Source organism: Rhinopithecus roxellana, chromosome 4 (genome assembly GCF_007565055.1).
Source record: "Rhinopithecus roxellana isolate Shanxi Qingling chromosome 4, ASM756505v1, whole genome shotgun sequence".
Lineage (NCBI taxonomy): Eukaryota > Metazoa > Chordata > Mammalia > Primates > Cercopithecidae > Rhinopithecus > Rhinopithecus roxellana.
The window spans coordinates 91,833,197-91,847,696 of record NC_044552.1 but is presented as its reverse complement, the minus strand read 5'-3'; the positions used below and the strand labels follow the sequence as shown (position 1 = coordinate 91,847,696).

The following is a 14,500-nucleotide window of genomic DNA, read 5'->3' as shown; positions in this document are numbered from 1 at the left end:
AAAGTTGAAAAAAATCAGAAAATTATTGCCAACTTAAATTTAAATGACACTCAATAATAATAATGGCTATTTCATTAAGCTTCAACAACTTTACAAGTAGATTTTCTGAGATCCAGAGAAGTAAAAAGGCACGCTCCACCACCTTGCCCATTAGAGTATCAGATCCATAATTCAAACCCAGGTCTTTCTGCCCCAGAGTCTACATTTTTTTTACTCATCACTGCCCTTGTATCATACAAATTTATTCTATCTACCAAGCTTATTAGGCTCTCTCAATAACTTGCATATAAATAATCTAATATTAGAGAAATGGTTGACAATAAACAAAGCATAATGATCTCGGAGCAATTAAACTGGACAGATGAAGTGTGTAAACAGCAGCTTCACTGACCACCCCTGCAGGCCTCCTCCCTACCCATGTGTGATGACTGAATCTTTCCCTTTACAGATGAAGGCTGTCTACACTCCCCCAGACCCTGAATTCCCTCCCTGCCACCAACAGCCCCAACTCTGGCCTCCTACTTTCTACTCCCTCTCTTGCATTCAACTCCCTCAGTAGGCAGCAATATATTGATAAACTCCTTCCACTAACAAGAACACTTTTGTGCAGAGCATACAACAGGGAATAATCAGCCCATAGAAAACATTTCTCCTAGTAACCTAGAATTCAAGATGTAAAGGATGAGGGCACACACCTCCACAGCAACCATTTGTCCCCATGGATCTGTTGCCCAAAAGACCCCAATATATTAAATATCTCTGCCTATGACCCCATCTCTGGGTTACAGCCATCCTGGCCAACCTTTCTTTCCCCATATTACCTATTGCCCTCCCAGACAATCCTGCTCCCTCCAGTTCAACCCATCAAGTTGGTTCTATTCAACTTTATCACACACAGCAAAAGAACTACATTCGAAGGAAATCATATATTTAGTTTCAGGACATCCAACAAAACATTAAACAGTCTCTTCGGAGCAATGCCTGTTCTCATTTCCTTTAACTTCTGAAGTCTTCCTCTGGGACATGGCCTATAGGAAGAATATGGTACAGATCTGGTTATCTGAACCTTCTGGGTTCTATGACAAGGCAAGTTATTTAAAGTTTGGGTTTCTTACTTTTCTGAGAGGGGGCAGGGTAATTATGAACAGCTACTATACCAAGTTACTTTAAGGAATACAAATAACATACACAAGCCCCCTAGTACTGCCTGCACATGTGAATGGTACTCATTATTATCATCACAAAATATTCGTTTTCAATTTTAAATCATACTCTTTATAGCTTCCATCAGTCTCTGAAGAAGCAAAGCCATTACTTTCACATGCTCTAAGGACAATATGCCTACAATTATCAGCTCAGCAGCTGAGTGGAGACCCCTGGAACCACTCCTCAGGAGTCCTGTACAATTCCCTCTCTTTATTACAGCTTGAGTTCAGACACTGTTATTCTAGCATGCTTGCTGCAATAGCACAACCCAGGTTCTCACCAGTCTCTTGGTCAGGGGCTCTTCTGGTGGGCAATGTGGTGCAATATAAAAAGTACCAGGCACAAAATCAGAAGAAAAGGGTTTGAATCTAGGCTTTAGCACTGAGTTGAATAATCCTAGACATGCTACTTAATTACCCTGTGTTTCAACACTCTCATCTGTAAAATGAGTATAATAAATCATAGTTTGTAGGACAATTGTAAAGATGAAATAACTTAAAGTAAATATTGTACCACATTGCTGGACACAGGTACAGAGTAACTGCTCAGCTGCCCTTTCAGTGTTCCAAGGCTCAGCACAATGGGTCCCCTCTTCCAGGTGTCTTTTTCCTTCTCCTGTCTCCCACAATTTTCCACAAAGCCCCCTTACTGCTTTTAGCATCATCAACCTGCCCATCTGCCAGACCTGCAAGTGCCCAACTTATGTTTCACAGGTATTCAAAATTCACAGTGTTCAGATTCACAGTCAGGATTCTAGAAAATTCCATTCATCTTCATTAAACACAGAAATCCTGGCCCCTCACTGCCCCCAAGCCCCACCAAATTTGGGGTGACAGACAAGGCATGATGTTTGCAGAGGATATCCATCAATTCAACTTGGTGTTTCATATTCCTTTTCCCTGTTACAGACTCAATATATTTTTTATCAGTTACAAGAATCTGAAAGACAGAGTCTAAAGACATGAAGTCTAAGGCAGGGATGGCAAATACATGGCATAAGCCCTAATCCGCCCTCTGGTACCAAGGCAGGCATCAACAATCAATCACACTGTTTTCCTGCTGATCCCAGCCACGGCTCCAAAACCCCTCTCCCGGCTCTCTGGAGAGCCTTGACTGGGATCAGCAGGAAAACAGTGTCCCTTAGACACCAAAATCCTTGGATGCTCAAGTCCCTTATATCAAGTCATATAGTAATTACATATAACCTATGTAAAGCAGGGTATAATTTAAATCATCTGTAGATTATTTATAATACCTAATACAATGTAAATGCTATGTAAATAGTTGTACTATATTATTTAGGGAATCAAGGCTAGAAAAAGTCTGTACATGTTCAGTACAGATGCAACTGTCCACTTTTTTTCTCATTATTTTTGATCCACACGTGGGTGAATGCACAAATGTGGAACCCACAGATACCAAGGGCTGACTGTATTATGTATAGCAAAGAATAGTGTTGGGGTCCGCGTGTTTCCTGAACAAAGGAATGAACACACAAGACAACACAAGACAAGACAAACATGGCGGCCGCGCCGAACGACACGCTCCGCTTTATTTTATACCGTCGTTTGTGGAATGTTACCAAGTCACAAGACACATTGTTGTTTTTCTGACCTTTCTCTGACTTTCTGGATTTCCAAGATGTTTACATATAAACAAGCCCTCAGGGTCTGCTATTTGCAACTGGCTCCTTTGTCCTCCCTGTTTGCAGGGGAGGAATGTCCTGCTTCCTTTGCAAGAGCAGGACTTATCGGGAACGCCCTGCTTCGTTTGCAAGCACATAGTCCTCTACAAATAGTGACCATGTGCATAGTAGTAAGCACTTTTTGGGGAGTGAAAATATGATCTGAATGACTCATGTACAACATGCCATGTACCTATAAAATATCCAAACATTATAGCAGAACTCTAACTAAATGGTATGTTTGGGGAATGGCCTGCTCAAATTATAATGTTTTCATAGATTTAAGTAGAAAACACTTTACACCTAAATTTACTAAAATCTCTCCTAAAATTATACCTGTATGCATCCTCAGTCCAGTAAGTAGTATGTACTATATATAATTTTTGGATGATTAAAGAACTTACACAGTTCAAGGTCATCGTGATTTTTTTTATCGTTATACTCTTATAACTACTACTACTGAAGATGATTATGACATAGAAAAAGTAAGTAACATGCACTGAGTACTCACTATGTCATGGCACTCAGTTAAATGCCGAATGCAGAATCATGCATTCATTCAAAGCTCCTAAGAGCTTTTCTATGCATAAAATACCATTCCTATCCCACCTTTACAAATGAAGAGGCTAAGGTTACTTGTCCAAGGTCATGCCTTTCATCAGTGGCAGAGCTAGGATTTGGACTCAGCCCCTGCCTTAACCAAAACACTGTTCTCTAATGATGGATTCCCATAGCCAGGACAGAGAGGTAGGTGCATGGGTTGAATATAAACTGACTCCAGAATTAAAGAAATCAGCACATATTCAACCCAAACATTTATTTTGGCTAGTAAGCAATTTGTTTATCATAAAAGAACAGTGAAATCTAAACTCTCATCAATGGAGGGCTCAGGCCTATAAAGGTGGCCAATTCCCATTCTAAGAAACTGTGCCAATGAATACAATTATTAAAAGAGAACCAGTGACAGATAAGCAGAGACTGTGACTTAAACAACCACAAAAAAAAAAAAAAAAAAAAAAAAAAAAGAGCAAGAGAGAGAACCACAGAGCTTTAATTCACATGGGAATGTCATGAATAAAGAAGACCACACTCCCACGCCTTATGGAACATGCAGAAGGAAAACAAGTTAACTCAAAAGCTATGCTTGTTGCTCTTTGGGTTTTTTGTTTTGCTTTGTTTTGCTTTTAATATTAGATCGGTATATAGCAATAGCTGCTGACTTTAACTATATTTGCATTTACCAAATACCACTGAACTGACCTGTCAATGAAGTCACCTAATTGTGTGTCTGTTACTCTCAGTCTTCCACTCTCAAAGCCAGCCATTTCAGATGTGAGCCATGACCCAGTAGGAATTGGAAAACACCTCCTGAAGTAGTTAGAACCCCCCTGCCCTCAGTCGCACCCAATGTTCCCTGTCTGCTCCAGGAGCTGAGAAGCAATGCTGGCAGAGGGCCCACCAAGACCCCACAGCAAAGCAGGCACACCCTGCTGGGGTACCTTCCACTTCAGGGTTCAGCTCCAAGAAACAACCCCTTGGAGTTCTGCCAAATACTGCACCAGCTCAAAAGAGTCAGATCCCCTTGGGAATAAGCTGTCAATAGTAACAAAGGTGACCAACAAAATTGTTCCCAAATTGTCCCAGAGGCTGTGCCAGCCTAAAAGTGCCTAAGTTTGTAGGGAGGTGGGGCCCCAACCACCTACATGCTGGCACCTGAGTTCAGCTTTCCATCCCACCGCAAAGCTGTCATGAGCCAGAAGGGAAACATTCAATTAAGTGCTTCTCCAAGCTTTATTTCTTTTTTAGAGTTAGAAAATAAAACCAATCAAATATGAAAGAGATAGCAATACTAACCCTTTAAATTACCACAGTCCAGTTCCTGAGAAACTAGCCAGTGCTGACAGGTGAAGTCAGATAAGCCTATTAAGAGAGAGAGACAGAAGTGAAACTGCACTGCCTTAAATTGGGTTGTGCAGTTTCTAGCTGGTACAGATTTCCAATCTCCAGATCTCCAGTTCCTCCCCTCCTGCCCTACTCCTCCTAGCCACCCCAGTGCCCCCCAAAATCTAAGCCATGGCACATACTCATCACTGTCTAAAAAACACTAAACAGAAAGGCTTGTTGATATGTTCTTAAGCTACAACTAGAACAAGGACCCTCAAAAGATAACTGTATATAACCTGAGGTAGAACAGTCCCCACAAAAGTTAACGAGCATTTGCCATTTCACAGAAGAAAGAAAATGTTCACTAAATTTTTAAGGCTAACCTCTTTTTTTGCATCATGGATAAACAGTATAAAATAAAATTAATCACAGAAAAAAATGAATACAGGAGTGTGGTTTAAATCAGAACTTAAATGTCTAACTAACTCTCCAGCTAAAATAATACCCATTTAAAGCAATTCCTGCTGAAAAACTCCTGAAGCCTAAAAGTGTCTCCTGAGTTTGGAGCTTGGAGGGTGACTTTTCTAAAAAACTGACATTTAGCAGGTGAAATAATAATTTCTAGACCCCATTCTTAAATATGCATTTCAAACGAAAGTATTTTTGTTGGTGGTGGTGATGGTTTTGGGGTTTTGTTTGTTTGAGACAGGGTCTCATTTTGTCACCCAGGCTGGAGTGCAGTACTGCAATCTCGGCTCACTGCAGGTTCGACCTCCCGAAGTTCAAGCACTCCTCCTGCCTGAGTCCCCCAAGTAACTGGGACTACAGGTGCATGCCACCATGCCCCGCTAATTTTTATATTTTTTGTAGAGATGGGGTTTTGCCATGTTGCCCAGGCTGGTCTCGAGTTCCTGAGTTCAAGAGATCTGCCTGCCTCAGTCTCCCAAAGTGCAAAGATTATAGGCATGAGCCACTGCATCTGGCACAAAATATTTTAAACTTTCATACATAATGATCAGTAAGTCACGCTAATTTCTACTTTAGAAAGTGAAACATTCACTATGAATCTAGACTTTTTTCTATTCTGTCACCCATTTCTAATTTGATAGAAAAAAACACAATTCATTTAAGAACTTTTTATAAATCAAAGATGAAAAATAACTAAGGAAGAAATATTACTTAGTTAATATCTCACACTGCTTCCTGTTGCCTGCTGAGTTTTTCACCATCAATAGCTCTTTTCCTTTTCAATTTTTGATTTTTAAAAGTCAAAAAACAGGCCGGGTGCGGTGGCTCAAGCCTGTAATCCCAGCACTTTGGGAGGCCGAGACGGGCGGATCACGAGGTCAGGAGATCGAGACCATCCAGGCTAACACGGTGAAACCCCGTCTCTACTAAAAACACAAAAAAAAACTAGCCGGGCGAGGTGGCGGGCGCCTGTAGTCCCAGCTACTCAGGAGGCTGAGGCAGGAGAATGGCATAAACCCAGGAGGCGGAGCTTGCAGTGAGCTGAGATCCGGTCACTGCATTCCAGCCTGGGCGACAGAGCGAGACTCCGTCTCAACAACAACAACAACAAAAAAAAAGTCAAAAAACAGAAAAAAATCAACACTCACACCATCTTACATGAGACTTCCTGCAATATGCAAACCACCTTGTTTTTCATATTATAAATATATGTCAAAATTTAGTTTCCTCAACAATCAACAGAGTGAAAAGACAACCTACAGAATGGGAGAAAAGGTGAAAACTATGTGTCAACAGGAGACTAATATTGAGAATATACAAGGAACCCAAACAACAGCAAAAAAAAAAAAAAAAAATCCAATTAAAATCGGATAAGTGATCTAAATAGATAGCTCTCAAAAGAAGACACACAAATGGCCAACAAATACATTTTTAAAATTCTTAACATCAGTAATCATCAGGTAAATGCAAATCAAAACCATAATGAGATTGTATCTCACCCCAGTTAGAAAGAAAGACTACTATCAAAAAGACAAAAAGTAACAAATGCTGATGAGGATGCAGAGAAAGGGGAACTCATATACTGCTGGTGGGAAGCAGTATATGAGTACAGCCATTATAGTGAAGAGTATGGAAGTTTCTCAAAAAACTACAAATGGAACTACAATTTGATTCTGCAATCCCACTACTGGGAATTTATCCAAAGGAAAGGAAATCAGTATATTAAAAAGATATCTGTAGTCCCATGTTTGCTGCAGCACTATTCACAATAGCCAAGACATGGAATCAATCTAAGTGTTGAACGTACGAATGGATAATATGGTATACATACACAGTGGAATATTATTCAATCATAAAAAGAATAAAATCCTGTACTTATGGCAACATGAATGCACCCAAGGACATTACATTAGGTGAAATAAGCCAGAGACAGAAAGATAAATACATGTTCTCAACTAGATAGGAGGAGTAAGTTCTAGCATTCTACAGCATTGTAAGATGTTTCCAGATAGCTAGGAGAGATTTTGAATGTTCCCAACACAAAGAAATAATATTTGAGGAGACTGATAAGTCAATTACCCTGATTTGACCACTATACATTATACATACAAAAATACCACTAGATACCCCATAAGTATGTATAATTATGTGTCAATTAAAAAACTTCTAATTCTTCTATTTTCTTAATAAAAATAGTTTGTATGCTACTTATAACGGGTAAAAGAACATTTGCAGAATTTGAAGTTGCATTCCAGAATCTAAAGCTTATCTTAAAGTTTCCTTCTAATAGTATATAATTTTGAAACATTATCATATATGTTTTTCTTTGAATAACTGGGTCAATGAGAATTTCAGGGAAATAAAATACCACCAATCTCTCTGCACTCAAAGACATAGTTCTTGATCAACTCGATTTGTTTTCTTCTGTAACTGTAAGTGAAATACATTTTGATTTTCTTTTTTTTTTTTTTTTTAGATGAGAGTTTCACTCTTGTCACTCAGTCTGGAGTGCAATGGTGCAATCTCAGCTCACTGCAATCTCCACCTCCTGGGTTCAAGTAATTCTCCTGCTTCAGCCTCCCAAGAAGCTGGAATTACAGGCACCTGCCACCATACCAGGCTAATTTTTGTATTTTTAGTAGAGACGGGGTTTCACTCTGTTGGCCAGGCTGGTCTCAAACTCCTGACCTCGTGATCCACCTGCCTCGGCCTCCCAAAGTGCTGGGATTACAGGCATGAGCCACTGTGCCCAGCCACATTTTGATTTTCAAATAAATTATTTTATCTTGGCTAAAAAACAATTAGTTTCTTCAAGTAGATTGAAATGCTTAAAATATTCGTATACAAATGGGTAAACAGCTCCTAATTTCATAAAGGAGTCCATACCCTTGATTATATTTTTAAGTTTAAATGTTACTGAAGAATGGATTAAAAGCACATCAAATCTGGGAAATACTAAAATGTACTAGAAAAACTGAGGTTAGATCTTCACTTGGGATATTAATAAATCCCATTTTCTAGCAAAAGACCTCATACATAGACTATAGTTTCATATACTTCAATATCCCGCTGCTGCCTTTAAGTGTCAAGAAATGTGGCCCAGTCTTTCCAATCAGATGAGAAAAACCTCCATAAATTGGTCTTTTTATTTCAATCCTCGTGTTGCATACTATTATGGGTTGAGTTGTGTCTTCCCCAAAATATACTGAGCTCCTAACCCCCAGTACCCATGAATGTGACCTTATTTGGAAATAGGATGTTTGCGGATTATCAAGGTAAGATGACATCATTAGGGTAGGCTCTACTCAGTCTGGCTGTGTCCTTATAAAAACACAACATTTGGGCACAAAGATACATGCACAGAGGACGAATGCCATGCGGATGTGAAGGCAGAGACGAGGGTGATACATCTACAAACAAACGGATGCCAAAGATCACCAGCAAACCACCAGAAACTAGGAGAAAGACACGGAAAGGACTCTCCCTCACACCCCTCAGAAGGAAGCAACCCCACCAACTCCCTGATCTTAGGCTTCCAGCTTCCAGAATGTTGAGACAAATTTCCGTTATTTAAGCACCCCAGTTTTTGGTATTGTGTTAATGACAGCCGTAGAGAACTAATATACAAACTTTCTCACCCTGACCTTCCGTCACCACCACATCCTCTCCTTGGGCCCCCAACTTATGCCTGCTTCTTCTGATCACTTGTATGCTCCCAGCTCTTCCCTAACCTCACTCCACACCCTCCTCTGCCTATGTCCTTCAGCCCTGTTTCTGTTCACTGGGTACCACTTGCATTTTGGATAGGGCAGTTCTCTGTATGGGGCTGTCCCACATACTGTAGGATGTCAAGTACCCCTGATACTCTCATTCCCCCAGGATGCTACAGAGCCCATAAGGAGAACATCTACTCTAGCAGCTCTAAAGCCTCCTGCCCACCAGGGTTTGATTAAAGGTTCCCCCACCTACTGAGCAGGATCTCAATCTGGTCAGCTAGCTTCAGTCTCTTCCTCTGGAAAATGGAAATAAATTACCATTTATATATAAATAATTACCCTGCCGTATGTTAGTGAGGATCCAATGAACTAAAGATCCTAAAGTGGCCAGTTATACTCTCATTCGCGTTATTAGAGTAACTCAGGAATTAATACCCACTCTATTCTACATGATCACATCCTGACTTTAACTGCCTTAGAACTCTTTTCTGAGGTGTCCTTACACAGAGAGGCCTCACTGAATACATTCATGGGGATGTAACACCTTTCCTGGTAATTGTGTGTATAAAATTGTTATAAATCACCCAAAGCAGTAGGTATGCACTTTTTACAGTTGCAAACAGCAAGACAACTCTGAGCATAGTTTCCACGTGTTCCCCTTCCACACCCACCCTCACTTGAGGTTCTATCTGTGATTTCCTACTTTGCTTCCAATACCTTTGTATCTTTTGCTCCCAGTGACGGTGGCTCTCCAACATCCAGGGATATACTGATGTCTAGCTCATTTCACCCTGCCCCATGGAAACATCTCCCAAGCCAGCATCAGTCCTTCACTCTTCCTTGATTAAACAGTTTGCGTCCCAAGTCTCTGAACTGAGGAGAGAGAGAGCACTGATTTATGCCATGAGGACAGAATCTATGTCTATTCTGACCATCGCATATGCCTAGTACCTAACACCACCTAATACAGAGCCTGGGTAAGTAAGTTTTCAGTGATTGTCTGATGAATACATGAATCATTCAATGCATGAACGAATGCATTCAGGCATCAATAATCTGGCTTCCTATGAAATCTCAGCTCTGCACTGACTGAACATAAATGGCTTCCGGGAAAGCCACTTAATCTCTATGCCTAAATTTCCTTTTCTAAAAAATGAGGTGGTTGGGCTTCACTAAAAATATCTTTAGGTTTCCCTCCAACTCTAACAGAGCCCAGGAACTTTAATGAGGAGTAAAAGATTTTATTTACTTTTTGAGAAATGTTAGTCAAGGCAAGTAGGAAGGTAAAGATTCTTCCGAAATCACACAACCAGGGCACCTCACTGCCAAGCAGCTCCATGTTCCCTGAGAAACAAAAGGCTCCAGGCAGCAGACAAGCTGCAGAAACTAAAGACATCTCTGAGATGCTAAGCACTATAGAGTTTGCCATCATCGGTTTCTTTCAGTCTTATTTCAGGAGTCTACCCTGTCCCACCCAAAGCTCCCCCTTTCCAGCTTGAGCAGGATGGCCTCAAGAACTCTCTCCCAGGTTCCAAATCTAACTCAATTCCTCTCCTTGCCATCTGCCTAAGGCTCCCACATGCATATTTTATGATTTCTGGCACATTTCCTCTTTATCTGACATCCTGCAATGCATCTCTCTGCCTCCTATATTATTTCTATCTCTGGTAAGAATGTTCCTGCAAGAAGCATGTGTCCTTAGGTTGTACTTTACTACCTTTCCTAACTCAGCTCCCATCTGTGAATTCCTTGGAGACACAGACCACACCCTCTACTCTCTGGCTTCCCATAAGACCAAGGACAGAGCTGGGCAAGCAGCAGACTCTTAGAAAATACTTGTTGAATGAGTAAATGAAATAATTGACCGATTTCAATGTTTTTAAAGTAAGAAGTCATATTCACATATTTCCTGGACAAAGTTACTAAGACTTCCTCTTTCAGTAATACATCAAGAATAAATTAAATTTTAAAATGACATTTCTATGAATGTACTATTTTCTTAGAACTGAAAATAAAAAATTTCCCTACAATGTGAATGAATAGCAACATGGTCAGTTGAGTAAGAAATCTGATTTTCAGGCATCTATAGCATAATAATGTGGCATTGCTTTTGTTTCCTAGTAAAAGCTGACTTCTCCTGGAGCCAGGGAAGACAGAAGAGGAATCATCCCTTGGTGTTAGTTATTCGAACTGCTGAAGCTGGAGAGCTTAGGGGAATCAGAAGAAAATAGGATGATTTTCTCTAAATAGATTGTTTAAATCTATTGATGATTGAAGCAGAGCATCTTTTTAGAAATCCTGGGACTTACTTGGCTAAGTCAAATTCTGGTCACATCCCTTCCTTGTGGTTTAATAAACTTCAGTTAAAACCAAACTGACTAAAGAATCAAATTATTTGTTCTCCCATGCACTTGCTGGCCACGGCTAGGCACCAAATGAAACACGATCAGCAGTCAACCCAACACTGCTGGAGGGAACACATCATGGCTATGCCACTAAAGCTTAATACAGCTTAATGCTACTGGCCCCATTAGCCTCGCCAGCCCAAGAACTGACCTAAATATCCTCATTAGTTCTTAGAAATTATTATTCTTACATATTAACATAATCTTAACATCACTAAAAGTATGGATATTACAGATAAACTGTGTACTGATACAGGAGATAAAACTACAATTGGGGAGCCTCAATGAATAACTGTGTATTGATATAAGATATCACTGAGGAGACTCAATGAATAAGTATTTACTAAAACCTGAAAAGACTGGGTCGTCAAACAGCAGAACATTAAAATAGATAATTAGTGTCTATGGTCTGTAAGCAAGTGGTAACTGCATATGTCTTCTAGCTCAAACGAAACCATGTCAGAACACATGTTACGAGGCAAGGCATTGAGGGGATCTGAGTCTTCACAGTCAAATGCCCAAGGAAAGAAATTCATCTTGAGACTAATAGGTAGGTATATTGTTCAAGCAAAAGAAGCTGTTATGAGGATTCATCCGCATTTACTCACCTGGTGAAGTCAAAAGACTTTAAAGCTAGCGTGCAATTCTGAGTTAGTCATGAAAATCCTTCATTTTACAGAAGAGAAACTCAGGCAGAGATGAGGCACCTTATCCAAGCTTACACTGCACTAGTCAGGGCCCACACTAAAACTTAAGTCTCTTAATTTTAGCTCCATGTGCAAAACACAAAACATTAAATTTAAAAGTTAAAAAGGCACACAGCAGGCAGGCAATAAATATTTGCTAATGGCACTGAAGAAACAAAGATGTGGAGTACCAAAACTATCTCAATATACTACCTACTAATAGTATAAGGCAAGTCATTACCTTAACTTTGTCTGACTTGCTCAAAGTAGCCTAGGCTTTATCTCTTGTGGAAGGGATAGAAACCATTTCTTCCATAATCAATATAATGCTATTGGGACAATTATTGAAGCATGCAAGTCGGTGGTGAAACCAAGAGCTTTGTAGCATTCTTAGTAAGGAGTGCGTTTGAACAAATCTACCCTTGAAACAGTGCCAGTTTGTAAACACATGAAGTGTGGCTTCAGTAGGGAAACCTACAAAAGGCAGGGATGACTAACCAATCCAAATAGCTAGAAACACCAGAAACTGTCAGAAGTCTGACAACTCCAACATGCCCGCACATAAGGATAAGTTGCATTTTCCCATCTATTGTTTCTAGTGCAAATGGGGGTGGAGGGACTTTGTATGATCGCATTGGTTTCTTTTTAAATAAAAAACTTCAGTTAGTTTACAAGGATTTTTAAACAATATTTTATTCCATTCTCCACTGCACCCGCTTAAGAAACAAATTTTGGAACAATCTGACTGAGCTACTGGGCAGACAATTGGCCAGACCAAATTTAAGCAATCTACAATGCATTTTTTGATGTTCCTTGATTATATATGTCACCAAGAAGGTTCTTAAATCTATAGTTGAACTCTTGGTTAAGGAAAACAAGTCTCAATAATCATGTAAAACACATGTGCTGTGTCTCTCAGTGAGCTGTCAAATATACTAACTACTGAATTTTTCCTTAAAGTCTGACATCTCTAGCTATTTAACTTTCCTTCCTTTAAAAAAAAAAAAAAATCTTTCTAAAAAAATTCAAGAACATCCACCAAACAGAATAGTTAAAAATAATTAAATAAAAAAACCACAATTCATAGATCCCCAGGATAAAATTTCCAAAGCATTAAAGGTGGAAAGAAAACGCGTGCATACACACACATTTACATAAAGATGCAAAAATATTTATGGCACCCTAAGAAAAACATGACAGTAAAAGCAAACAATCCTAGCACAACAGGACAAACCTGGTGTACCATTCTCTTTGCGCAGGTATAAAACTAAACAAATGCACTTGCTGGCGGGGGAAGGGAGGACAGAGAGCAATTCCCACTTAAACTTGTTTCATTCAGGAGCTAGGTTAACAAATCAAAGCATCCAAAAAGGCTCCCGTGCAAAACATAACCAGTCTGAAGGTCCCAAATCGGGAAGAACTAAACTAGAGGAAGGGGGGACCCCGAAGCTCTTGAACAACCCGTTCCCCAAATTTCCTCGCCACACAACAGGAGCTGGGGGGTTCCCTCGGACTCCATTTTCAGGCCGCGTTGTCTGTCTTTCAGGCCACGCGGGGTGGGCATTTGGGTGAGGCTGGGGCCCCCCACCCACCTTTCCTCCCCGCCCTCTTCATTGTTGCCGGAGCGTGATGGATCACCTGCCGGGCGCGGGCTCCCGCGGGCGGACGCGCAGAGCGCAAGGACGCGCAGTGACTAGCGCCGCGCGCCTCCCGCAGGACCCGCGCCCCGCGACCCCAACCTGCTGCCCGTCCCCACCGCGCTCACCGCCACGAAGCCCGAAGAAGAGGCGATGAACACGCGGATGACCATCCTCTCGGTGCGCCCGGGACAGACCCCTGGCCCCCGGGCTCTGGGCTGGCGTGGACGCAGACCTGAACCCTGCTACGAGCCGCCGGCCGCCTCCGGACAAAGCACTGCCGTCGGGGAAGATCGCTGGGATCTGGCTCCCTCCCACCGGGTCCGCAGATAAAAGCCCAGCGCCGCCCGGCCGCAGGCTGAAGGGGAAGAAGAGGGAGGAGGAGGGAGCCGGCTGTGGTGTGTGATGGGAGTTGTAGTTTCCGTCTCTCCCTGGAGTGGCTGGTGGACTGAGTTCCCCTCCTGACTGCTCTTCGATCCCGAACACGCGCAGGTGGCTGGAGGGGAGCCGCAACCTGGGGAGAAGCTGTGAGTTGGGTTGGCAAGGATCCTAGCTTGACGAGGAAAAAGCAAACTAGGCAAAAGGGCTTGGTTCAAAGTCCAAGCTTGGGTTCTGTATTGTGGTTTACTGGTTTGGAGCATCCACACCCAGAAATGCCAACAGACACGATCGTGCTGCGGCCACACATCGTCTCAGGGCCGCTGGAGTACCGGGCTAACCCCAGCTACCTGAAGCAGGCGGGATCAGCGAGCCGGGTGCTCGGGAGGTGTGGACGGTAGGGCTCGCTTGTTTGTCCAGTAGCACTGGAGATTGC

At 41.5% G+C, this 14,500-nt stretch overlaps 1 protein-coding gene across 2 annotated transcripts in view; it reads right to left on the bottom strand.

The window, feature by feature from the left end:
• Positions 1–14,107, bottom strand: part of SH3BGRL2 (SH3 domain binding glutamate rich protein like 2) — a 64,098-nt gene extending 49,991 nt beyond the window's left edge. The window contains exon 1 of one of the 2 annotated variants that reach the window (XM_010370072.2): positions 13,815–14,107. In XM_010370072.2, the coding sequence (XP_010368374.1) occupies positions 13,815–13,859 (45 nt within the window). In that variant the 5' untranslated portion in view covers positions 13,860–14,107. The remainder of the gene's footprint in view (positions 1–13,814) is intronic. The other variant, XM_030929216.1, reaches the window with a different exon arrangement.
• Between the last annotated feature and the right edge of the window lie 393 nt (positions 14,108–14,500).